Source organism: Dasypus novemcinctus, chromosome 4 (genome assembly GCF_030445035.2).
Source record: "Dasypus novemcinctus isolate mDasNov1 chromosome 4, mDasNov1.1.hap2, whole genome shotgun sequence".
In the NCBI taxonomy this organism is placed as follows: domain Eukaryota; kingdom Metazoa; phylum Chordata; class Mammalia; order Cingulata; family Dasypodidae; genus Dasypus; species Dasypus novemcinctus.
Genome location: NC_080676.1, coordinates 25,076,308 through 25,103,822, shown reverse-complemented (window position 1 = coordinate 25,103,822; position 27,515 = coordinate 25,076,308). Strand labels below are relative to the sequence as shown.

The following is a 27,515-nucleotide window of genomic DNA, read 5'->3' as shown; positions in this document are numbered from 1 at the left end:
TAACAGTCATCAATATGTACGCAAAATAGCCAGGGTACCCCAAAATATATGAAATAAACTCTGGCAAAACTGAAAGGAGAAATAGAAATCTCTACAATAATAGTTGGAGATGTTAACATGCCACTTATGTCAATAGCTACAACAATAAGACAGAAGATCAACAAGGAAACAGAGAACTTGAACAATATGATAATGAGCTGGTCCTGCCAGACATATACAGAAACTGCACCCCATTAGTAGGTTATACATTCTACTCAAGTATTCATGGATCTTCCTCCAGGGCTAACCACATGTTGGGTCACAAACAGATCTCAATAAATTTAAGAAAATTGATATTATACAAGGACCTTCTCTGATTATAAGGGAATGAAGCTGAGAATTAACAATAGGTGGAAAAGGGGAAACTTCGCAAAAATATGGAATCCAAACAACACACTCCTAAACAATCAGTTGGTCAAAGAAGAAACTGCAATAGAAAATAGTAGGTACTGCAAGACGAATGAAAATGAGAATACAACTTACCAAAACTTATGGGATACAGAGAAGACAGTGCTGAGAGGAAAGTTTATAGAACCTAAATGCCTATATTTTAAAAAATGAAAGAGCTAAAATCAAAGATCTAACTGAACATCTCATGAAATCTTGAAAAAGAACAGCAAAGCAATCCCAAAGCAAACAGAAAAAAAGATTAGAGCAGAAATAAATGAAATTGAGAACAAAAAAATAGAGAAAATAAAAAAACCAAAAGCTGATTCTTGAGAAAAATCAATAAAATGGACAAACCCTCAGCTAGACTAACAAATAAAATAAAAAAGATGCAACTAAATAAAATCAGGAAAGAAAGAGGGGTGTGCATTAGGACTGATTCCAGAGAAGTAAAAAGGATCATAAGAGAATGTTATGAGAAAATGTATATCAACAAATTAGACAACCTGGAAGAAATGGAAAAAATTCCTAGAAAAACACAATCTACATTGACTCCACAAGAAACACAGGTACTCAATAAAACAATCACAAGTAAAGAGATTGAATCCATCGTCAAAAATCTTCCAACGAACAGAAGTCCAGGACCAGATGGATTCACAGGTGAATTCTACCAAATGTTTCAAGAAGAATTAATACCAATCTTATTTAAATGCTTCCAAAAAAGTGAGGAGGGAAAATTACCAACACATTATATAAAGCCAACATCACCCTAATATCGAAGCCAGATTAAGATACTACAAGTAAAGAAGTACAGACGAATCTCTCTAGTGAAAACACATGCAAAAATTCTCAACAAAATACTTGCAAATCCAATCCAATAGCATATTAAAAGAATTATTCACCATGATCAAGTGGGCTTTATTCCTGGTACCCAAGGGTGGTTCAATATAAGAAAATCAATTAACATAATACATCACATTAACAAATCGAAGGAAAGAAAAACACACGATGATCATCTTGACTAATGCAGAAAGGTATTTGACAAAATCCAGCATCCTTTCTTGATAAAAAACATTTTGAAAGATAGGTACAGAAGGAGAGTTCCTCCACATAATTAAGGGCATTTAAGAAAAACCCACAGCCAACATCGTACTCAATGGGAAGAGGCTGAAAGCTTTTCCTCTAAGATCAGGAACAAGATAAGGATGTCCAATGTCACCACTGTTATTCAACATTGTGCTAGAAGTTCTAGCTAGAACAATTAGGCAAGAAAAAGAAATAAAAGGTATCCAAATTGGAAAAGAGGAAGTAAAACTCTCACTATTCACAAATGACAAGAGCTTATATTTAGAAAATCCCAAAATAGCTAAAACAAAGCTATTAGAGCTAATAAATGAGTTCAGCAGAGTGGAAGGATATAAGATCAACACACAAAAATCAGTAGTGCTTCTATAACCTAATAGTGAGCAAGCTGAGGTGAAAAAAAGAAAAAAAAAATTCCATTTACAATAGCAACAAAAAGACTCAAATATCTAGGAACTAATTTTACCAGTAATGTAAAGGATCTGAATTCAGAAAACTGCAAAACACTACTAAAAGAAATCAAAGAAGACCTAAACAAATGGGAGGACATTCCATGTTCATGGATTGGTAGACTAAACGTCATGAAGATGTCAGTTTTAACCAAACTGATTTATAGATTCAACATAATACCAATCAAAATTCCAACAGTCAACAGAAGTCAATTACCAAATTTATTTTGGAGGGAAAGGGGTCCCACATAACCAAAAACATCATAAATATGAAGAACAAAGTTGGAGGACTCACAGTTCCTGCCTTTGAAGTGCATTATAGAGCTACAGTGGTCAAAACAGGATGATATTGGCATAAATGGAATTGAATCGAGAGTTCAGAAACAGACCCTCACGTCTATGGTCAACTGATATTTGATAAGTCTACCAAGTCCACTTTTTTGGGACTGAAGTCTCTTCAACAAATGGTGCTGGGAGAACTGGATATCCATAAACCAAAGGATGAAAAAGAGGACCCCTCTCTCATTCCCTGTACAAGAATCAACTCAAAATGGATCAAAGACCTACACATAAAGCCAGGACCATGAAACTCCTAGAAGATAATATAGGAAAACATCTACACGACCTGGTAGATGGGCGTCTCTTAAACCTTATACCCAAAGCATGAGCAACAAAAGAAAACAATTGATAAATAGGATCTCCTCAAAATTAAATACTTGGCATCTCAAAGGACTTTGTGAAGATGATAAACAGACAGCCTACTCAATGGGAGAAAATATTTGGAAATCACACATCAGACAAAGTTCTAATATCCACAATATATAAAGAATTCCTACAACTCGACAATAGAAAGACAAATGACCCAATGCACGAACAAATGACAACATGGATGAACTTGGAGGACATTATGTTGATTGAAGCAAGCCAGGCATAAAAGGACAACTATTGTAAGATTTCCAAATTACGAAATAAATATCATATACAAGCTCATAGAATTAATAGCCAAAATATATGTCACCAGAGAATAGAATGTAGTTAGAGAATGGAAAGCTAAAGTTTAATGTGTGCAGAATTGGTAAAAAGTTGTTTGTAATTGCTTCGAAATGAATAGGAATGATGGAAGCACATTATAGGATTTGTAATTAGTAGCACTAACATATGGGTAGGATAGTGTTTTATTTCTTGTTCTTTTTTTTTTTTAATATCAGAGAATGAATATGCTCTAATATTGATTGAAGTGATGAATGTACAACTCTGTGATTATACCATAAGCCACTGACAGTACATTTAGAAAAACTGTATGGTTTATGAACAGAAAAAATCAGGTAGGTAGGGGGAAATACACCAAATGTAAGCTAGGGACTATGATTAGTAGTAACACTTTGACGATGCTCTTTCATAATTTGTTACAAATGTTTCACAACAATGCAAGGTGGTGGGGTGAGGTGTGAGCCCTGCATGATGTTTTTACATGTTTGTTTTGTAAGTCCACTATGTCTCCTGCAAAGTATAGCACTATTGTTATTTTCTTCTGTTGTTTCTTATGTCAGTAATAGGAGCTCCAGATCCTCCAGCAGTTCTAAGGGGTGTGACTCCCACTGCCTAGCTGATCAATGTCAGAGTCAGATGTGGCTGCAAAGGATTGTCTGAGCCTGATTCCCCTACTCACACAGATCTTAGAAAGACAACTCAGAAGGCTCTGCAAGGGTGATTTCTCTCACTTAGACTACGATAAATATGTTCATTTCTTGAATGATCCAATGTAAAGGTGAGTTAAATCATTTAAAACTGACTTTTAAAAATTAATCCCCTGGCTTAAATACTAAGAATCAAAAACACAAATAAGGAATTTCAAATTTCCTTTGATTTCTTAAAACACCTTCATTCTTTTTTATGGTGCCTAGTTACCAAAGGTAAAAGGTATGTGATCTCTAATATGTGATTTTAAGTATCCGTCCTGAGTAAAGAACATAAAAGAGTTGAGTTTAAATTTGTCCTTAGTCTTTTTCATTATTTTTAAGTTTATTGCAGGTGAGTTCGAGTCTTTTTCTTGCTCTTTTTTTTCTTCCTTACCTCTTTATATATACCAGTGCATTCATAGTAATCTCTGGAAGGGAGACCAAGTCGTGGTTGGTCAATCTATAAAAATAGATATAAAAATAAACCATTCAGCAGATACAGAACAGCTGGACCAAAGACAAGCATGCCTATGTATCTATGAGCAAAATCCTAGATCCTAGTTTTCTTGCTGTTTATATGGATAACAATCAAACACCGAGTGAGTACATAATTTGGAAATGTTTTCCACACAACTAGTTAAGTGTTATACTGATGGATAGTTATATAATCTGGTGGATTGTAGTGCACATATTTGAGGAAAACAAAAGAAAATTTGACCAAAAAAACAGACTGGAAAGAATTTTTCAAGGAGAATTGAAGGTAGAGGTGAACAAAAACATGTTAAGTTTCGACTGGAGAGTTTTTAAACTACACATTAAAGGGCCTCTCTGTTTCCTGAGACGCTAATATGCTCTTCTGGGGGACATTCTCCTTTAGCCTCACCCTCACTTGAGATCAACTCTTATTGGTGGGAGTGGGTCATATCCTTCAGGTTTATTTGTATGGGGAAAGAAAGGTAGAAAACATCTATGGTAATTCTTTCAGTTTAAGCTGGTGGAAATCTTGCTAGATGTTTTGGAGATCTTCTACACTAGGGGGATAGAGAAGACTCCTCCTTAGCTCCCCAAAGCTGCTCTACTCAAAATCACTTTGGAGACCACACCAGTTAAAGTGTGGAGAAAAAAACACAGTTCTGCTCAAGTATGTCGGGTCTACCTTTCATATGCAAGTGTCAGCTACTTGGCCATACTCACAGTTTTGTGAGGTTTCTTCCTATTTACTTGTAGGCAAGACAGGTACGGGAGTAAACCAGGGCATTTATGGGTTAATATGAGAAATTTCTAGTAGCTCTGAAGAGTCCAGGCCAAAACAAAAGAAACATAACCTAAAGGATTAGTAGAGAAAGTTCCAGAAGGCATCTCCACACTGAAGGGCCCAGCTCCCTTCCCAACATCCTGACTTCTTTTACATGGCATATAACAAAAAAATTTCAGTGGTGGATGAAGATTGCGCTTAATAGTATAAATATAAGAATGTTCTTCTTTACTACAAATTGTTAACAATATGATGACACACAGGAAAATCACAACTAATGTAACTTACAGACAATAGTTAACAGTAATATTGCAAAATTTTTGCAGCAATGGCCAAGAAGATATTAAATCAATTCTAAGAATTGGGGGGTATTAGGGATATGGGACTTTTCCTTTTGGAGATATAAAACATTCTAAAATTGACTAAGGTGATGACAGCACAACTCTGCTGAAAGTGAGAAACACTGAGTGTACACTTTGAGTGGACTGTACAAAGCATGGACTGTTTAACACAGGGAACCCAGCAGTGGAAGGTGGCCTGTGGTTAACAACAAATATGAGAACATTCTCTCATGAACTATAACAAATATATAATATTGATACAGGGTCTTAATAATCGGGTGGGTTGAGGGAAAATATACCAAATGTAAGATATGGGTTATAGTTAGTATTAATATTTTGATGATGCTCTTTCATAGTTTGTAACAAATGTTTCACAACAATGCAAGGTGTTGATAGGGTATCGTATGGATGCCATGTTATGATGATATGCCTGTTTGTTTTGTAAGTTCACAACTTTTACTATACACTTATTATTTATGTATGTTCATGCACGAAAGATACACTTCAATAAAATTTTATTGAAAAACCTAATAGCTATTTTAAAAGAATGACATTTTATTTACCTTATTTAGAAATATAGGGAGAGAGAATCAAAACTATGCCCTAAATTTCTTTTCTATGTTCTTTTATTTGAAGCACTTAGGAATTTCTGCTTTCCAGATTTTCATTACTTATGCAAATCAGAAGATGCTCCTTTCATGAACATACAGAGAAATGAGGTGGTTTTTTTAAGTAGGAAGGACCCAGAGTCTTTGATTTCTTATAATTTGTTTTATGAAGGGAGTGGTATTTGAACAGAGGTAGCAGATGGCAGAGATGAATGTCTAAAACATTGTGCTAGGAAAATACTTTTAAAATTGGAAATTCAGATACCAGGGACAGTGTAATTTTATTACCACCTTGCTCATGCAATTCAAATGAGAATAAGCATTATTTCTAAATATCAATAACTATGTGTGTGTAAGTTTTATTATAATTTAAAGATAACTTTGGCTGTCTGCCACACAAACTTACATGAATTATATGGTTCGTAGAGTTCTTATCATCGGTGCCAACAAAAAAATTAATAAGGACTTTCTTTCCATATTTAGAGTTCAATTGTGCGATAGATTTCTCAACTGTCCAAGAAGTACCTAAAACAATGAAAGGTGAAATATATCTTTAGAAGCTTTAATGCATTAATATGATAATAATATGATAATAACATAGATCATAGATATTTACATGGAAATTATTTTTTTTAAAGAATATAGATTGCCTTACCATACATTTGGTCCCAGTTTTCTGTTGCTACTGGCCACCCATATATATCTGGTAACAGTTTGAGCAAGGGTTGTCCACCTCTGCTATCAATAGCAGCTTTGGAAAACAATGAAAATAAGTCTATGAATATTATTGCACCAATATATGCACACTCCTAATGAAATCAAAGAAGAGCACTTACATTCATTTAAACAAGACCTGTACAATGTTTTTGCTTTCTGCACTGCTACTATATCTTCAGTTTTGGGTTCCTGAAGGACATCTGAAATAAGGCATGAAATAAAATACATCAACATGGTAGTTCATTTGCAGCTGTAACAAACATATTCTATGTAAGTTCAGTAAAAAATAGTTTTCTGGACATAGGTTCACTCTCTTCTCACTTCAACAACTATAGAACAGACAAACTCCTTACCAGATCATCATTTGTAACAGAGAATTGGGAGTTAGCTTTATCAGCCCAGTTAGATGAAAGTCTTTTTGACTAGATTATCTTTTTTCATGAACAGTGATGTGTGCTGATTTGTCATCACAACAGACACTTTCCTTGAAACTGAGATTTTTAAAAAACCAAATAATACAAAGGAATTTGGAATTTAATATGGATAGTTCTCATGATGGCTGGAAAATAATTATCTTTGTGTGAATGTACTGTTCATGCCTCAAATGAATTGAACGAATTGTTCTGCTTGTTTGGCAGTTAGAAAATAGCAAAAATTCTTTTTCTACAAAGTAACTTTTAGAAGAGAAGAACAAAGAACAGAAGGTAGCAGGGGCTAGTGACAGACTTTCTTAACTTCCCAGAGAGAGAGTCCTAACTGGCTTAGAATAAGTTTATCTACTCTGAGGAGACAAATCTTCTAGTAAATCTTATAGTTATCTCAACACAGGACTGCAATAGGGTAGGGAGACCATGGTGATGGTGTTTCATGGCAATCACTTACATTTTTTTCATCTGTGAATGGCATAAAAATGTTATTTCTAGGTATGATAGTACTTTACCATTTTTATACCCATAAATAAAAGCAGGACTGGTAAGCATACCAACATATCCACTTCAGTGTCTACCACCCTCAGAGAGAATTAGTGGTGGTCAGGACACTTGGAAGGTTCACTGACTTTAATCTTTGGGACCCTGTGACAGTGAACAGCTGTATGTTAAAAAACAAAAGAGAGAGAGATAGAGAAGTCTTTGGTGCACCAAAAAACAGCTCCACTAACCTTTCAAAACAACTTCCAGTTCATCTCTTAAAATGTCAAAGTTACTGTAACGGGAGCTGGTCTCAGGAATGACATTGCGTTTCAGCCACCCTCCACAGGCGTATTTGAAGAAGTCTGTACAAGGTTCAGCTTTGGGATCCATGTTCTGAATCAGTCGAGCAGCTGAAAGACCAGAGAAAGGACCCGGTGAAATAAAGGTGGTATTGCGTAAGTAGTTTGGAGGGGGAGAAAAGAGGCATGTTACTTCTTCTTTAGCACAGTCAACTGGATGGATACTCTTCTTCTAATTTTTGTAACTGTCAGTTCAAGTGGAGTGATGAGTATTACCTTGGCATAGTCCTCCTTCCCTTTACTATAGTTGGTTGGTCTTTTGCTTGAGAGGTCTGGGTCTCCCCTTCCTGTCCTTCATGTCCCAACCCCATAACTGAGGTTCTTGCTAGTACCTATCTCAGAAGCAAAACTAATGTCGGTCTACTTGGACTTCCTGGGTCTCGGGTTAATATAACATCACTCTTCAGTGTGGTCATTTTAGTTGACAACTATGCTCTTCAAGACAATATGACTTTTGGGTGTCTCTGAGATACCAAGGGATGAGGGATTATTAAAGGATTTTATCATTTTCACGAGGATCTGAAGCTATAGTTATTTCTTCTAGGACCTTGTTTACAAAAATTTTGCAATTCAAATTTGACATCTGATTTGCATTTGTTTATGTAGAGCCTGACATTATAAAAAAGGCTGAATCACCTTGTCAGTTTTTCTTATGTCCACTGTTATCTTTGAGAACTACGATGAAAATACAAATCAATGAAGGATGAGTATCTACCATGTGCAAGACACTGTGCTAGGGGCTGCAGTTGATAAAACAATGTATGAAATATGCATTATTACCACTGAGGAGAAGAATAAAGTACAGGAGGTCCTGCAGAGAATAGGTACAGGAGCTCCAATGTCTATAATCGCTACACCTGGAATAATTAAGAGAAAATCCTGCCACTGCTTTCCCATTTACTTTCTAGTACAAGTTGAACTGTTTTGCAGTGAAAACAAAAGAGCAATTGTATAAGAGAATATAAGTTCTCAAACAAGCTTTTGAAAATACTTCACCTTCTGAATTCATTAATTGAAAACTTCAAACAACTGCTGAGTTGTGCTGTTTTTTCCTACTTGGCATGGGAAATCTTTTGGCTTGTGGAAGCTCAGGCACCCCACCCCCTTCTAACCACCTTCTGAACATTTCTGCTTGACTGCTACCAGACCTTTAACACAAAACTCTGAGTTGCCTCCAAGCCAGTTCCTCTCCTGACTTTATATTTTGGTATACAGCACAATCATTATTCCAGTCTCCCAGGTCAAAAACCTTGAGGAAAACTGTATTTCTCCTCCCCCACTTGGGCTTATCAGTAATTCCCTAGTGGCACCTCTTTTCTATACTTCTCTTTCTTTGTTCAGAGTCAACCTAGTTTGTATCTTCATTCCCTTTGGACTAGAAACCACCCTAATACTCATCTTGCTGGTATTATCTCCCTACTCTTATATATTCTGCACATCTCTCACAGATTAAACTTCCCAAGATGCCACTGGGCACTGGACACTCCCTTGCTCAGACATGTCAGAGACTTGCCATTGCTCATGTTAAATTACAAACTTTTAACTTGGCCTCTAGACTTTTACCAGACCCAACATACTTCTCCACCTTCTCAGTTTCCTCTACACTTTTTTTTTTTTTTTTTTGCTCCTACTCTTTTTTTTTATTTTATTTTTTTTATTTTAATTTTTTTATTTTTTATTGACTTTGTAATAATATTACATTAAAAATATATATGTGAGGTCCCATTTAACCCCACCCCCCACCCCCCCTCTCCCCCCCCCAACAACACTCGTTCCCATCATCATGACACATCCATTGGACCTGGTAAGTACATCTTTGTGCACCTCTGCACCTCATATACATTGGTTCACATCATGGCCCATACTCTCCTCTATTCCATCCAGTGGGCCCTGTGAGGATTTACAATGTCCGGTGATTACCTCTGAAGCACCATCCAGGGCAGCTCCATGTCCCAAAGACGCCTCCACCTCCCATCTCTTCCTGCCTTTCCCCATACCCTTCGTCCACTATGTCCACTTTTCCCAATCCAATGCCACCTCTTCTATGTGGACATTGGATTGGTTGTGTCCATTGCACCTCTATGTCAAGAGGAGGCTCAGATTCCTCCTGGATGCTGGATGCAATCCTCCCATTTTCAGTTGTAATCACTCTAGGCTCCATGGTGTGGTGGTTGTCCTTCTTCAACTCCATCTTAGCTGAGTGTGGTAAGTCCAATAAATCAGATTGTAGGTGCTGGAGTCTGTTGAGGCTCAGGATCTGGCTATCACATTGTCAGTCCAGAGATTCCAATCCCCTAAATATATCTTAAACCCCAACATTAACTGCACCTCCAGCACATTAGCATGAAAGTCTTATGAAGGGAGATCCCATCTGAGTCTAGATTCATCACACATAAACACCATTTCCAAAGAGGGGCCATCTGCCCTGGTAGTTAACCCCAACGGCCATGACCATAACTCCCATGGGTCTCTTTAGCCCTCAAAGGAACCAATATCTGGGGGTTGTATCTGCTTTATCTGTCTCTCTGACTCTGCTCAGTTGTGCATGAGGGCAAACCTGCCAGCCTCCAGACTCTTTTTTAGAAACTCGTAGCCATATAAACTCATTTCTCCTTTCCATTTCCCCCTTACTTTAGGTCAAACAGCATTTTAAAGTCATGGTATTTTATGTAGACATGGATATTCTGCTGATCCGCATTGAACCTTCCGTATAAGGTCATTTTCCAGTTGCATCATCAGTTGGTAGTTGATAGTGGTCCCTCGTTGCCAGGGAGGCTCATCCCCGGGTGTCATGTCCCACGCTGGGGGGAAGGCATTGCATTTACATGCTGAGTTTGGCTTCGAGACTGGCCACATTTGAGTAACATGAAGGCTGACAGGAGGAAATTCCCAGGCACAAAGTTGCTCTAGGCCTTGTTCTTATTTTGGGTTTATCAACTCACAAGCATAGTCATTAGCATCAGGGGCTCACTGTTGAACCCTCACTCCCTCCCGGTCCCTGCCACTGTACCTGGGAGACTGTCGCAGCTCCCCTAGGGACCACGACTCCTCTACACTTTTTAATACAAACTCTGTCCCAACCAGATGGGCCTGCTCAATGTGTCACAAACATGCCATGTGTTTTCCTACCCCTGCGCCTTTCCTCCTAGTCCTTTCCCTGCCTAGAGTCTCCTTACCCACACATGAACTCCTCATTCTAGTCCCTTCCAAATTCTCCCTGGTATTAAAGGTTTGGCCATGTCCTAGCTCTCCCCTGAGACTCCCATGATTCTAAACTTCAGGGAAGATCTCTTTCACAGAACTCCTGAGCGCTCATTGTTTCACTCAATCTTTAAGATGCAGATGAGGTTGTTATTTTGTATTGTGGGTCTTTCTCTGTCTTCCCAACCAAACTGTTGATATAATTAGCCTCTTTGTATTTCTGGTACCCAGCTAGTAGGAGTGCAAATGAGTTTGTGTGTGACAGTGCTCCTGACTCTTCGAGTACTCTTACTCCTTCCTCATGTACATCCCCCACCCCTGCTTCCATGGGTCAGATAAATTCCATCTCACCACCTCCAGCAGACTCTATTTCTTCCTTCCCATTCCCACTCTTGTTTCTTATTTCAGGTACACATTCATTCAGACCAAGCCTTGGCCCCAGCCTCTCCCCACCCCAGGCCATCCTGGATGAATGTTTTCATAACATTTCAGCATACCACACCCCCACTCCGAAGTTTTCCAAAGAGTCCTACTGCATTCAGAATAAAACCCAGATTGTACAGTATATTCTGAACCACTTGCCCTAATTAAACAAGGATATGTTTCTGCTGTGAAATAACTTATATTTTGCTGCTTCTGTAACTTTGACCATGTTCTTCTAACCCAAACCTCAACCTCCACTAAAATATCCTCTTTTTCCAAATTTCTTAATCTCAGACATTGTCAAAGCCCAGTTCAAATCCTCTTGCATGACACGATCTCTGACCAACTCTTGACTGTCCTTACAGAGCCGGCATCAGCCTACATCAGACATATTTTGTGTGCAAATTCCTTATCTCTTTTTGATTAGGAGTCCACTGAGTAGGGAAGGCATTTTCCATTTCTCTCCCAGGTCTAACACTGTGCTCTATAATGATTTGCCAATGAAGACTCTAACTTGTAACCTGAGATAAAGACTGTGAAATTGAATGGCAGAGAGAGAAAGGGATTCCCTTGAACTTGGAGGGAAAGACATGATAACAAGGAAAGTGAAAATAAAGACCCTGAGTACATAGAGGATTATCATGTAAACTGAATAAGCAGAAAATTGGAGCCTGAAAGAAGTGTATTTTTAGTAATTTTATGTAACTTTTTGCTTTTAAAATATTTATAAAAATTTAAACTGAATGTTGTAAAAGGCTACTGTCATTTGGGGAGCAACTTCTATTTTCTTTCCATCTATGGGAAAATGAACAGTTTACGTTACAACACAGCAGAGAGCAATACTCAAGAGAATACTGATGAACAGTTCTTATTGCCCATTTAGAAATGCTTCGTGCCCTTTTAAGCACCCTGAATAAAAAGGAGTGGTGGTTCCAGTTCTGTGCTTATTGAGTGCAAATCCACTGCCCATGTGAACGCAACTGAATTTCCCACATCTCGCAGGAGGAAAAAAGATTCCCCTTCCCCTTTTTGGGTTGAATTTGCTCACCTGCTACCCAGCATTGTTACATTACTTGCATGTGAACAACAAACCAAAGAGAAGGCATTTAAACAGCTTGTGAGGGATATGCATTCAAGAGTCAGGAAGGGGCAATTTTGCTAATTTCTTCCTCTGGGGCCTTTAAATTTTCCCTTTGACCAGAGAATCCATCTGAGCATGGGTGATTCCAATCACTTCAAAGCGCTCTCTGTTCTGATGAATATTTTGGGGCCATGGGCCAAGGCAAGTCATGGGCTAGCACTTTTATGCCCGGTCTTTGATCAACCTTCCTTTAATCTCTTATCGTGGGTCTGATTCTCGTTTTGTACCTTCTCCTGCGGACCTCCCCTGAGCTGACTTTGCTTTGAAGTCAGTGGTAAACCTGTGCATAGAAGGGCCCTAGGAAACAGAAGCACAACTGCCAAACTGGTTGCAATTGTTTTTATGTTTTACTTTGTTTTGAATTACTCAACCTCTTCACAAAGCCACACCTGGGCTCTTCAGATGTTTCCTTATCTGTGGGTCTCTGGCTTCTGAGTAAACAAACGTGATTAAAAACAAACAAAAAATATCCACCTTAATAAGCAGACATTAAAATGATATAGTGAAGGCAAATGTTCTGGCAGGAAATGTTGTTGATCAGTGATTGTAAAGGGAAATAAAGAGTATACTCTGATTTTTAAAAATCAATATAAAAGCACAGAAAGTCTAGAAGGATATGTACTAAAGTGTTTACAACAGTTATATCTGGGTGGAGGGATTATGGGTGTGTTTAATTTTGTAGTATTTGCTTATCTTTATTTTCCAGTTTGTATTAGATGTACTGCTTTTGCAATAAAAAAGGGTTATTTTAATTTAAGAAAACAGTCACATAAAGACAAGAAAAATAATCTTCAATTAATAATGAGCTTATTTCTTATGAATGACAATTCTGAATGTTCTGGGCTGATAATAAATGACACACTATTTTTCTTCCTAACTAATCTTCTTGTAACATTCTCCCAACCTATTTGACTATAGGAATTTAGAAACAACTTCAACTACCATCTCAGGAGTTATTAATTACTATACTCATTACTGTGGGTCTATCGTCGGGTTGGAAGACGCTGTATTAACTGGAAAAAAAGTTTCACTTCTTAAGTCAGACAGACCTGTTTTGAATCCCAGAGCTCCACCACATTTTAGTAATATTCCCAAGATCAAGCAGCTAGTAAATGGTGGAGTCCCAGAATTTGCACTTAGGTGTGTGCGGCTCCAAGCTCCCAGCCTTCCCTCTGTGCTTTGGATTCAGCGGGATGAGAGCAGGTAACAAGTGATGACTTGCTCTCCTCCCCCTTCCTTCCCTGCCCTCTTCTTCACTTCCTCTCTTCCCTTCTTCCTCAATTTTTCTTGCCCTAATACTGCCTTATCACCAGGAGCTAGTGCTGGGGAAAAGGGAAGGAGAAAGTATCAAGACTTGGAGGGACTGCCTTGACCACGCAGTGGAAATGGAAAAACAACAACAACAAAAACAGATGAATTCTGCATGGTGGGGCATGCAGACAGGAAAATGGCCTCTTCAAGGGTACTTCCAGGGTGCATCTTCTTGAGGTGTACATGTAGCAGGTTTCCTAGCAAAGCTATCTTGGGAGCATATTAGATTATGAAGAGTGAAAAACTTTCAGTGATATGTTTTAGACCATACTTTTCAACTCTGGCTAAACATGCGAATCACCCAAGCAGCCTCTACAACATACAGATGCCCAGGTCCACCCCTGACCAATTAAATCAGAATTTCTGGGCATATTTTTTAAGGCTTCTTAAGTGGTTCTAATGTGCAACCAGGGGAGAACCACAAGATTAGATGATAGAGAACATGGAATCCGAGCACAAGATGATTTTATATTCGAAATAAAGAGGTCCCATGGCCTTATTTCTTCTTACCTTTCCAGTCTACAAATACAAATGGGTTCACATCAAAGAATGCACATTTTGCATTGTCTTTAGTCTCCTGTGAGTCCCTGGCAATTACGGCAAGGAACCTCTCATGGACTTCAAGTACAATCCCACGGCCCACTCTACTCCACTGACTTTGGCCCCTACAACCTCCTTCCCCAGACAGATTCCCTGGGAGTTCTAGAGCCACATGATATGAGGAAAATAACTGTCTTCCTTATCTTTCCATCTTCTGGGGGAATCCAGAGGCCCAGGTTGTTTGTGCTTCCAGGGTTTACCCTCTCTTAGATTTTTACTTTTGTGTGTCCCTCTCTGAAGAACTACAGCAGGCTTGGGTATCAGGGGATTTCAATAGCAAAAACTATACTATGTTAAGAATCACACCTCTTCACCAACGGCCAAGTCTTTGTTCATGGACCATCGTTGTTCCACGGGGTTTCCCGCACCTTTAAGACGAGCTCTGTCTATCTAGGAGGCTCCTTGGTTTCTGGCACAACAGACTTAAGGTGCAATCACTTCATCAGTCTGCCGGACACAGTTGGACGTAGCTGAATTTCACTAACACTGGAACCCCACTACATGTCTACCTCAAAAAGAGGCAATTCTTTACCTGCCTTTGAATATCAGTGGCTTCCGAGCCTCAAGATTCCCCCCTTTCCTACCTGCTTGCCCATTTTCCAACACTATCAATTGTTTGCTGCCTGAAAATCAGAAGTTTGGTGCTATACACAATAAACATTTCAATGTTTAAACATGTACATTTCTAAAAGGTTTGTTCCCTGGTCCTATTTACTTGTGTGTGTGTTTAAAGAAATTTTTGCATTTGTTAAGGGCTCATGGGAAAATTGTCAGTAAAACAGGGGAAACCTGAAATAATTAATTCTGATTGCCACAAGTAGCAAATGAGTAAATGGTACAGCATAAAGTATGTGCTCTAGGACTTTTTTTATGGATTTAATTTTAGTAAATGCCGGTCCCTACTTAGTAGGTCATTGATGCTTTCCCATGTGAATGAAAACAGGCGAAGAGCAAAACAAATCCTTATGTCCAATTTTTCCTTTGGGGCTTTTTGAAACATCTAGGAAATGTACAAAGCAGGCACACACAAAAAATTAAGTGGGAATGGAATTCAAATAATTCCTTTCTATGTTTTATTTTTAAAAAATCCTGGCCACTATATATTAATCACATTTTAAATAGGTTAGGCATCTATTTACATTACATGCATCACATAGGCACCCCTGGTACGGACTCTTCTTGTTCTACATGGAAGTAAGATTTAGGGAGTGGTATATGAGCAAAATTGTTTTCGGCTTATTCTCTTTGAATTTGTCTAAGCCCCTGGAGTCCTGCCCCTAATCACAGAACACTTTGATTTTAGTATCTAAAAATTATTATAATGAAAAAATAAAAATAACCATAATCAGCCTGGCTTATGATTGCTTTGGAAGTGTCGAGAAGAGTTTGGGGAAATGTTGAGGCATCCAGAGCAAATGCTCTTTTGTTCAGACCTTAGGACACCCATCTTTTATCCAACCTTCTGTCATAAATGCCTTCTTTATAGACACTAAGATTGATATCATTTGCTAGGCAAATTCTGATAATTTAAAAATCATCTTTGACAACAGTCTACAATACTGCTGACCTCATTCCCCTGCCACCACCCTCCTCCCACCGTCCCCCAATCAAGATTAAGGCAAAGTCAAAACATTTTGAAAGAACACAAGGAAAATGCAATATAATCACAATGGTCACAAAGGAATCCATTCAAAAGGCAGCAATGAGGAAACTAGAATCTGGGGGACTATTCCTAAAGAGAAAATGACTGGAAATTAGCAAGCACACCAACTCTAATGCTAATAAAAGCCAAATGACTTTCCTTACAAACATTTTGGATTCTTCCACAATCTGCTGTTCACTTTAAAATGCAAATCCCTGCCCCCAAACTGTTTTTTTAATCTCTTGGTTGCAGGGAGGGTGGTTGGTGGACTGCTAATTATTTAAGTCAAACACTCCCAGTTGACCATTATTTAAGTTCCAGGTAAATCATGTGAAGTGTTTTACTAGTCTAACTGGTCAACTCTTTATGCAGATTTCCTCAATAGAACTGGGGGAAGTTTCTTCTCACGGTTACTTTATTCTGTACAGCTGCAACTCTCAAGTGAGTAGACCTATTTTTGTGTATAACATGAGAAGTAAAAGTAATTAGTTTATAATTATACTTCATATATACTTGTGACCAATTTACCTTAAATCTGTAGCCCTTATACATACAAGACACATACATACAGGCACCAGGTTATACATAGCTAACCTGGAGCCCATTACCTCTCAGATTTACAGATGACATCATCAGATTCACATATGGAATGTAAACTATAAGGATTTCCATCTGGGTTCAGCCAAAGATGCATAATAATATTAATATTAATAATAATAATAATAGATACCAATGCTTGAGCATCTATTATATGTCAGGAACCAAGCACTTATTTCATGCTAGGGACTTTTCTAAATGTTTTAAGGTTTATTCTCATCTAACCCTATTTGGTAACTATTTTTTGTTCCTATTTTAGAGATACAAAAATGAAAGGCAGTAATTTGCCCAAGATCATACAGTCAGTAAGTAGCAAATCTAGGGTTTGACCTTTAAGTAGCATGGCAGAGTCTGGACTCTTAACTACTATGCAAAGCTGCCCCTCTGGTTTCAATTATTTTCTTCCTTCTTTCACCTCTATTTAAGGAAACCTAGGCAGAGTGGCTAAATAGCATACCCAAGGTCATCAATATGAATTTAGATTGGGTCTCAGTTTAATCATAAGATGGTGCTTTTTCAATACTATCATCTGTCATAACTCCAAGTAACAATGAAAAAATTTCAGAAGCTCTATAGCAAGTAGAAGAGAATCCAAATAAAGTCATACAATAGCCAATGTTTTTCTTGATGCCTCATTAAAGCTTTAATTGCCCCTAACATGATAATAGTTATATGAATTTTTTCACCTTATTTGACCCTAGAAATCATTGAGAGTTTTAAAATCGCAGAAATTTCAAGTCTAATGGATCCATAGTAATATTCTTTAGTTGGCACTCCCCAAATCAGTGCGATTCTTCAAACGTATAGGCTATTTCAATGACTGGTTCATAGCCAAGAAAGAACAGTTAATAATTTTCAAATGGCGATTCCTCCAAAATTCACAAGCAGAAACATATTCTGCTATTAAATGAAAGTCTTTTATCAGTGATGAAAGTCTTATATCAGTGTTGTAAAGAAATTAGAGAGTCATAAGTCTAAAATTCATTTTTCTTTTTCAGGTTCAATTTGCATTTGGAAAGACTTTTTTAAAATTAATTATTTTTTCTCTCTTTAATGTAAAAAAAAATGTTACCTTAAAAAAATATGAGGTCCCCATATACCTCCCACCCCCCTCACCCCACACCTCCTACATCAACAACCTCTTTCATTATCGTGGGACATTCATTGCATTTGGTGAAAACATTTTGGAGCACTGCTGCACCACATGGATAATGGTTTACATCACACTTTACACTCTCCCCCAGTCCACCCAGTGGGCCATGGCAGGACATACAATATCCAGCATCTGTCCCTGCAGGACTACTCAGGACAACTCCAAGTCCTAAAAATGCCCCCACATCATATCTCTTCTTCCCTCTCCCTACTCTCAGCAGCTACCATTGCCACTTTCTCCACGTCATTGCTACAATTTTTTCCATTACTAGTTACAATAATTCCATAGTAGAATATCTGTAAATCCACTCTAATCCATACTCTATTCCTCTATCCTGTGGACCTTGGGATGGTGACGTCCACTCCACCTCTATATCGAGAGGGGGCTTAGATTCCACATGGATGATGAATGCAATTCTTTTGCTTGCAGTTGTAGGCACTCTTGGCTCCCTGGTGTGGTGATTGATCTTCTTCACTTCTCTGTTAGCTGGCCAGGGTAAGTTCAATAAACCAGATGGTAGGAGTTGCAAGTCTGCTGAGGCTCAGGGCCTGGCTGTCACATGGATAGTTCAGAGATTCAGGTCTCCTGAGTATACACCAACCCCAGCATCAACCACAGGTCCAGTAAAAGTGACAAAGGGGCATGTATAAAAGGTCACCTCTGAGTCCAGCTCCATCACACTCAGGAGCACAAACTTCAAAGTAGGGCCAACTGACATGGCACTGAACTCCAAAGTAATCTGTCATGACCATAGAACCTGTGGGTCTGTGTAGTCCTCAGGAGAACCAGTACCTAGGGTTGTATCTACTTTGGCTGTTGGAAAGACTCTTTGATAGCAAAAAATTATCTGGAATTATAAATAAGTTATAAAGGATGCATGTTGATTATAGTATTACTGGATGATAATGTTCACTTTTAAAGTAGAGGTTATGAAAAGGCTACATTGTTCCTTCAGTAACTCTTATCATATAGATTCCAAGTTCCCTGGACACTGGTAGATGTCTCTGAAGAGAAAGCAATGAGAATGCATATCCATGTTCCTCCCATTTAAACATGTGGTAATTTTGGGTCATATTGTTGGCCAATAACAGCCAAGAAGACTTCAAAAAACATGTAATTACTGAAAATGTCTCAAAATATCTCATCTTTGCATCAATTTTGGCTAGGGAGTGGTTAGGAGGAAGACCAGAGCTGCAGGATAAAAAAAGTGAACGGAGCTTTTAGAATGCTTCCTAGAATGAAATTAAAATTGTTAAAAAAAAAAAAAGTCTTTTCTCTAGTGAGCACTATTAAATTTAGTGCCTTGATTTAGTAAGAAATCAAGCATTTGTTGACCCAAGATAGTGTTTGGCCCCATATGCTTATATTTTAAAATGAAAAATAGTACATTTTTGTATAGAGAATCCAAAAATCCCAGAGGATAGTGATAAATAATTTTGCCCTCCCCAAAAAGATTTTCTCCTTGTGGAACATGAACACACTGAAACTTTTCATTTCAACAAATATTTTTGAGTACCTCCCTATCCTATCAGCAATTGAGTACACCATGGAGAATAAACACATAATCTCCATCCTCAGAGCTTGCAAGCTTTCATCTTAAACAAGACTCAATTCTAATGAATGTGACCTCCCATATTATAAAATATATCAATATATGAAGAGTTGTTTTGCTATGCGCAGTTCTCATTTTCAAACCTTAAATTTATCCTGTGTTCTGCTGAAAGATAAAATTCCTACTTTATACATAACCCAAAGTTAGGGAATCACCTTCAGTGTGCTTCCATAAATGAGCTTATGCTTGTAAAAGTTAGGATGTCATGAATGAAACAACCAGGAGGAGCCCGAAATGATGAAAAAGAGCAACTAAACTTAGCTAAATAATGTTGTCCTAGAGAAGAAGAGCACACTGGCTTAATTAAAGGTGAGCAGACATGAGTTACTGAGAAAGAAGCAGCTCAGAGAGAATGGGAGTTGGAAAAGAAAAACAAGACTAATAGAGACTCTGATGCTGAAGAACTAAAAAATGTTTATCCAAGTAGAAAATAGGATGAAAATTCTTCCTGACACAGGAAATTAGTGGGAAAAAAGAAACATACAGAAACTTCCTTTGTTGACCTAGTTCTAGTTTAAGAGTGCAGAATTTGCAAGGTGAATTAGACAACTGAGGAACAAGCAAGTCATTTTGCTGCTAGAGAAGGAGATGGATGAGGCACAAAGGAGCTAAACTTAGGCATCACGATAGGAAATAAAGAAATGAGAATCCTACTTATACAAGTGGGAGAAGGCCAGAATTAAACTTTTCTTTTCTGCTGTATTTGTGTAACAGGTGCCCTGACAAATTTGTCCTTTTAAATCACTTTGCTTAGACTACAGTGGTTATGTGACATCAAGACAAAGAACCTGAGAACATATTCATTTATTCAACTAATATTTATTGACAAGTTACTATGTGCCATGCATCTAGCTAGTTGCTGGGAACAGAATAAAAACTCACACTATAATGGCCAAAAACTACACACTGGACAACTAATTACAAGTGTGACATGGTTTATAAGTGAGGTTTATAGGATGTTCTGGGAGCATAAAACCTAAGGGTAGCAAACGTAGTCGGGGTGGAGGCAAGGAAAGCCTCTGTAAAGAAATGAAGGAGGAGTTAGCTAGTACAAAGAAGATCATTTCATTAATTCTTTCATTCAGCAATTATTCGAGTGTCTGGTGAGTGATGACCTTTACAAAGGAGGAAAGCAAAAGCGAATTCGAGAGTAACATCAACATGGCTAAGGATGACAGCCCCTGGAAAAGTCTCCCCTCAGAAACATCTATTAAAAGGACAACTCTCACTTGACTGGAACTCTGGACTGAAGAAGGACTCCAAAAATGCTGAAAAAAGAAAAAGAAAAAACGAAAACAAAAACAGGTAGGAGACTTAGGTTCTAGACCCACTAGTCCGTGTCCTCCCCCCGCCCCAGTCCCGCACACCTTAGGAGTAAGCAGCACAGAAGCAACAGGGACCAGGTCCCTCCTGCCATGGATGCAGACCATAGAGCCACTTAAACAGTGAGTTAGAACGCCGTTCGGATCCAGGCACAGGGCCCCAAGTCTGCAGAGTCCCAGGTGAACATAAAGCAGCTGATGAGCAGTACATACAAAAGTGCTCCCAGAGGGGTAAAAAAAGAGACTTCGGCAGAACTGTTGACAAGAGACACATACTCAGACAAATCTCTGACTGCTGAATCACCTAAACAAAAAATATACCTTTCTGGATTAACCCCATCTGTCTCCCTGGGGTGCAATACCCTCAACAGAAATTAGCTAGAGGCAGAAAAGCCTCACAGAAAGAATAAGAAAAAGTAGGTGGGGGTACTGAACTGCTGTAAGGCAGGACAGGTCCCAGAACTGAAAAGTATATTGAAAAGGAAGCACTGAGTGAGGGAGAGAATTTAGACAACTCATAAGATCTGGGGAGAAAAATTCTGCACAAAAACAAACAGAAGGTATAAAGATTCCTGGACAAGTAACAGAGAAGAAAGTTTTCCCCAGAAACAACTGCACAGAAAACAACTGCACAGAAAAGGGCAAACTTAAAAGTTGTACTGCAGGTACAGAAGAACTTTAGAAAATATGAACAGTTAAACACAAGCTACTGTAAAGGTCCAATATAAGTTGCACAAAGTGTCAAAGAAGAGCCTTAACATTTAGCCAATCTACAATAAAATCCTAGGAAAGAGGGAGAACATACCTTCAGAGTTAGGACATCAAAATAATCAGATGTCCAGATATCAGCAAAAAATTACAGGTCATTCTAAGAAACAGGAAGATATGACTCAATCAAGGGTAAAAATTAAAACTTCAGAAGACACACAAAATTTCAAACAACTAACCAAGGAAGTTCAAACAAATCTCCAAAATCAATTCAAAGAGATGAAGGAAAATATGGATAGAAATAAACTAATGGTGGATATAGAGCTAAAGGGTATTAAGACAAGGTGTGAGCAAAAAGAATTAGAAATTTAAAAAGAAATGTGGCAGGAATTATGGGAATGAAAGGCACAATAATGGAGATTAAAAATACACTAGAGGGATATAAGAGCAGATCTGAACAGGCAGAAGAAAGAACCAGTGAACAGGTTCAATTGAAATCATTTAGTCAGAAGAACAGAAAAAGAAAAGAATAGAAAAACGTGAGCAGTGTCTCAGAGATTTGAGTGACATATGTATCATGGATGTCCCAAAAGGAGAAGAAAAAGGGAAGAAAGAATATTTGAGGAAATAATGGTCAAAATTTTCCCAACTCATGAAAGACATAAATATATATGTCTAAGAAGAGCAACATTCTTTAAACCAGGGGTTTGTCACCTTTTTTGTTCCATGGACCCCTTTGCCAGTCAGGTGAATACCATGGACCCCTTCCCAGAAGGTAGTGACAGATAATGACACTCAAAATCGGCATATCTTTAAATTAAATTTTAGGATTATGCCAAATTATGCTTTATAACTTTCCCATAATTTCAATACCTGATAACCTAACACGGTTCAACATCTCTTCAAACGGTCATTTTTGACATTTAGAAATTCAAGTTTTCCACACCGTCATAAAACCATCTCTGCCATCCTTACCAACCTTTTGGCAGGCAGTTATCCACTGCACTCAGAACATGCTACATCAAAATAAAAATCATACTAAGTCCACAGTATACTGTATATTAATTAATAAATATATCACACATGCACCAACACATCCCCCAAAAATAATTTTTTAAAAATTTTCAATACAAATTCACGGACCCCTTGAAATCATTCCACGGACCCCTTGGGGGGATCCATGGACCCCTGGTTAAGAATCCTGCTCTAAACAGAATAACACCTAAAAGATCTTTCTGAGACACATACTAATCAGAATGTCCAATGCCAAAGATAAAGTGAGAATTCTCAAAGCAGCAAGAGAAAAGCTAATGGTCACATACAAGGGATCCTCAATAAGACGAAGTGCTGATTTCTCATCTGAAACCACAGAAGTGAGAAGGCAGGAGTATGATATATTTAAGGTATTGAAAGAGAAAAACTGCCAGCCAAGAATTCTTTATCAAGCAAAACTGTCCTTCAAAAATGAGGAAGAGTTTAAAACATTCACGGATCAACATAAACTGAGAGTTTGTCACCAAAAATCTTGTCCTACAAGATTTGCTAAAGTAAGGATAACTAAAAGATTTGCTTTAGTAAGGGTAACGAAAAGGGCAAATACAAAGCTCAATAATACTGTATCCTCAATGTACAGTACTTATTAATTCCTATTAGAGTCAGAATACAATTGTATGAATGTTATACTAGAATAAATATTTTTAAAAAACCTCCATAGGACTATACAACACAGTGAACCCTATTGCAAACAATGGACTATAATTAATAACGCTATTATAATAATGTTATTTCATGAATTAATTATAGCAAATGTACCACATTAATACAAGGTGTTAATAAGAGGGTTGGTATATGAGAACTCTGCATTTTATGTATTATATGCATAAATTTTTCTGGAAACCTATAACTTCTATATTTAAAAAAGAAAAGAAAAACAGGACTGTACAACATAGTGAAGCCTATTGTGAAAGATGAACTATAGCTAATAGTACAATTATAAATATGTTCTTTCATGAATTATAACAAATGTATCACGTTAATGCAAGGTGCTAATAGAGTGTCATATGGAAACTGTATTTTATGCATGGTTTTTCTGTAAACCTACAACTTCTTTAATTAAAAAAACATGGGACTCTATAACATAAACAGTGAACCCTAATATAAACCATGGACTACAGTTAATGCTATAACTATAAAAACATTCTTTCATCAATTGTAACAAATGTACCACACTAATGCAAGGTGCTAATAATATGAGAATAGGATCGTACATGGGAACTTTGTATTTTAGGTATTATTTTTCTTTAAATCTACAACTTCTCTCATAAAAAACACTTAAAAAAGAGAGAGAACTGGAGTTTAGAGCAGCTCTCTGCGAGAGCGCTGAGGTAGGCCATCCTGAAAAACAAGGGCATGAGATGTATACAGGATGAAGGTAGGTTGCCAGGCTTCAGCCTCAAGGAGGGGCCTCACGTGTCTTTGATCTTTGGCAGCAGATGTGTGGGTCTGGTCTTTGTCACCTTTTTCGGTGTTTAGTGAAGAGGGAAGGGATATGATGGTGGGAAAGAGGACTCACTCTTGCCGAAGTTGCGGAAAACAGCCTTGTTCTAGAAGTTCCTGTGACAGGCATCTCATGGGAACAGCTTTCCTTCTATACCCAAGCTGTCGTATGGCTGGTCACATAAGGTCTAAATCATCTCTATAACACACACTACCAAATTGACTTCATGCTTTCACAAGTTGCTTCTTCAGCAAGTTCTCTCCTCAAATCCAGACAGTACTTACATACTGCAGATGTTAAGCAGCTATCTGATCTCTTCTGTAAGCTTCAACATGTAGCACAATGCTACCATCGATACCACTCACTGCCAACACCTAGCACAGTGACTGGTCTATAATGGACACTCCAAATGGATCCTTCATTCACAACAGTCTTCTAATAGTAAATTATTGCTATCTGTAATTTATAAACTTTAAGTACCACAGGTACACTGTATCAGAATCTGAAGATATTTTGATACTGGTTTCTTTTTCCTATTACTACAATTGAATAAAAAATACTTTTAAAGTCAGATAGGAAGTATCTGAAAAATTTTAATTTTTCACATGTAATTAGATTTCCTTTCATTAAAGAGAACAAGACAACAACTGATTCCTTACTTCAAGTTTTTTTGTTTTTTTTAAATTAATAGGTGTGTTGGTGATGGTTGAGGGAAAACCAGGATCCATAACTTTTTGTGTTGGTATGTGAAAACTGGTGAAGTTGCAACTTCCTCAGGAAAAGAACCTTTTTCTTCCATACAAAATGTTTGTCAATTTTATAAACAGGGCTTAGGTAGAAGTTGTTTGAGCCAGCCCAGTAAGACTGAATCCGATTTTAGACAGACTATGAGAGATCAGCAAGAGAAGAAGATGCCAGCGAAGAGCAAGGGAAAGAAGCTACCCAGGGAGGGGACAAGCTAGGCAGCTGTGATCAAGGGCTATAGCCAGCAGACGGTGTCTGGTCTTCAGGGTCTGGCAAAGATTATGAGATTAAGAGCTAAGCTAGATTCCTGAAAACAGATTCCTGAAAACAGGGAAGAAAGGCAGAAACTCAGTTTCCAGAGCCGGGTAGTGAACCAGGAGTGACACTGCAAGGAACAGTGCGGGAACCTGCTTACCAGAACTGCAGTTAGAGGCAGCTCCCCAGGAATGAGGCTGATTAGATGTGGAGACGACAAGCCTCGTAAGTGCCTGTGCTGGAATGGGACTGACCCTGCAACTGGGGCTCTATATAGAACTCCACTAGTTTGCCAACTTTTCAAATCTTCACATTTCTTTTTCTCATTTGTGTTTTACTACCAAATCTAATACATACCATGCAAAGTTTCATAGCCCCTATTACTACCATCTTATAATCTTAAATATCTTATGACATTAAAATATTATGCAATTATATATATATATTATAGGATACATTTATCTATCTTATATGCTCATGTGTTTATAATATATAATATATTAAAAGATTCATATGTGCATGGATATGAGTTTAAGGAGCATTTCAAGGTTTTGTTTGTGCCACTTCTCAACATCTCTCAGATCCTTGTTACAAATTTCACTACAGTGTTTTGAGAAATTAACAGCTCAGTTAATGACTTTTTGTAGATTGGTTTGATTCACTCAAATGTGATTAAATTATTTTTCTGTCAAGTAAATTGCTATTATTTTGTTTTTTGGCATCTAAGTAACTGTTAATTGCATTAGTGTTTGGGGATAATGAAATGATTTTGGCTTCAGACTGGCTAAGGTGTCAAAAACATCCTCATTTATTCAGCTAATTTCATTATATCAGAAAATTAGGTCAAAGGATTTAACAAAAACTTTCATTTCTGGAAATATTTTCAAGTAACCTCTGATTCTTCAAGCATCTTATTATAAGTCTTCAATGATTTGAGGAGTTCTCTAAATAGGAATTTCATTAAAGTTCAAGAAAGCCTTGTGTAGCAGTTGGATATTATTTATGGATTCAAAAAAAAAAAAGATATTGATTATGTTTATAAACAAGTCTGTTCCTCTGGGTGTGATTCCCTTTGATTGTATTAAATCCAGAGGTTTTACATTTACTTGATTAAATCAAGATTAGGGCTTTGACTCAGGGTTGAGTCCCTGCCCCTTTGGTGGGCTGATAGAAACAGACACTCAAGAAGGCCCAGGAAGAAAGAGAGCTCCATAGGCACAGAAGAGGAGAGAACTTGGTCATTTTGGTCCTGCCATGTGACAGAAAGGAGAGGCTCAAACACCTAAAGCCCCAGGTAGAGCTGAGCCATTTGCCTGATAGTTTGCAGCTGAGAAGGCCTGGAAAGAAACAAGCCCTCCAGCCTCCAGCTGAGATTGAAAAAAGCTGGGCCTACAGAGCCTTAAGAGGAAGAGGAAGGCCGAACCCTCGCAGAGATCGGCAACCATCTTATTTCAACATGTGGCAACAGACTTGGGTGAGAAAATACCTCTTATGGTACCTTGAGTTGGACTCTTTAGGGCCTTGTAACTGTAAGCTTTTACCCCACATAAATACCCTTTATAAATGCCAACCGATTTCTGGTACTTTGCATCAGTACCCCTTTGGCTGACTAATACCCCTTGATTATCAAAAAAGAAACTACTTAAAAAGATAGTCCTGGGGCCACGTCCACCATTTTATATAGCTGACTTGCTGGGGGCGGGGGGGTGTTTAATTTTTATTATGGAAATGTCAAACATAACACAAAAGTAAAAAGCATAGTACAATGAATCTTGATGTATTCATTATCCAGCTTTGACAATCTTCAACTCATTGCTACTGGTTTCATCTGATTCTTCTGAAGCTGATCTCAGACAATGTAATTTATCCAAAAATATTTCACTGAGTATCATTTAAATATAGTGATTTTTAAACATAATACCATTATCAGACATGAAAATTAATTTAAAAATATTTTTATTGTGGTAACGTAAATAGAAAATAAAATTTCCCATTTTGACCACATTCAAGTATGCAAGTCAGTGGTATTAATAACATTCACAGTGTTGTACTACCATCACCACCATCCGTTACCAAAACTTCATCACCCCAAACAGAAACTCTGTACTGATTAAGCAATAACTCCCCATCCCCTAATCTCTGGTAACTCTACTTGCATGTTCTAGTTATTTCATATTGGGATTTACAATCTCTGTCCTTTTGTGTCTGGCTGATTTTAGTTAACATGATGTATTCAAGGTTCATCCATGTTGTAGTTAACATGCATATCATAAATTAATTCCTTTTACAGCATTATAATATTCCATTGTGTGTATATACCACATTATTTTTTAACTTTTTATTTTAAAATACTTTCAAAATTACAGAACAATATAAAACCCAAATACAAAAATAATACAAACCCCATACAAAGAACCCCAACATATCTTTATCCCCTTAGACAGCCAGAAACACCAATTTTTTTTTTACCATATTTGCCAT

At 37.6% G+C, this 27,515-nt stretch overlaps 1 protein-coding gene across 3 annotated transcripts in view; it reads right to left on the bottom strand.

Moving 5' to 3' along the window:
• Window positions 1–27,515, bottom strand: part of MME (membrane metalloendopeptidase) — a 120,153-nt gene that overhangs the window by 71,947 nt on the left and 20,691 nt on the right. For all 3 annotated transcript variants that reach the window (XM_004448464.4, XM_004448466.3, XM_004448465.3), the window contains exons 4-8: window positions 7,718–7,879; window positions 6,678–6,758; window positions 6,497–6,592; window positions 6,248–6,366; window positions 4,032–4,097 (exon numbers count right to left, since the gene is read on the bottom strand). In XM_004448464.4, the coding sequence (XP_004448521.2) occupies window positions 4,032–4,097; window positions 6,248–6,366; window positions 6,497–6,592; window positions 6,678–6,758; window positions 7,718–7,879 (524 nt within the window). The remainder of the gene's footprint in view (window positions 1–4,031; window positions 4,098–6,247; window positions 6,367–6,496; window positions 6,593–6,677; window positions 6,759–7,717; window positions 7,880–27,515) is intronic.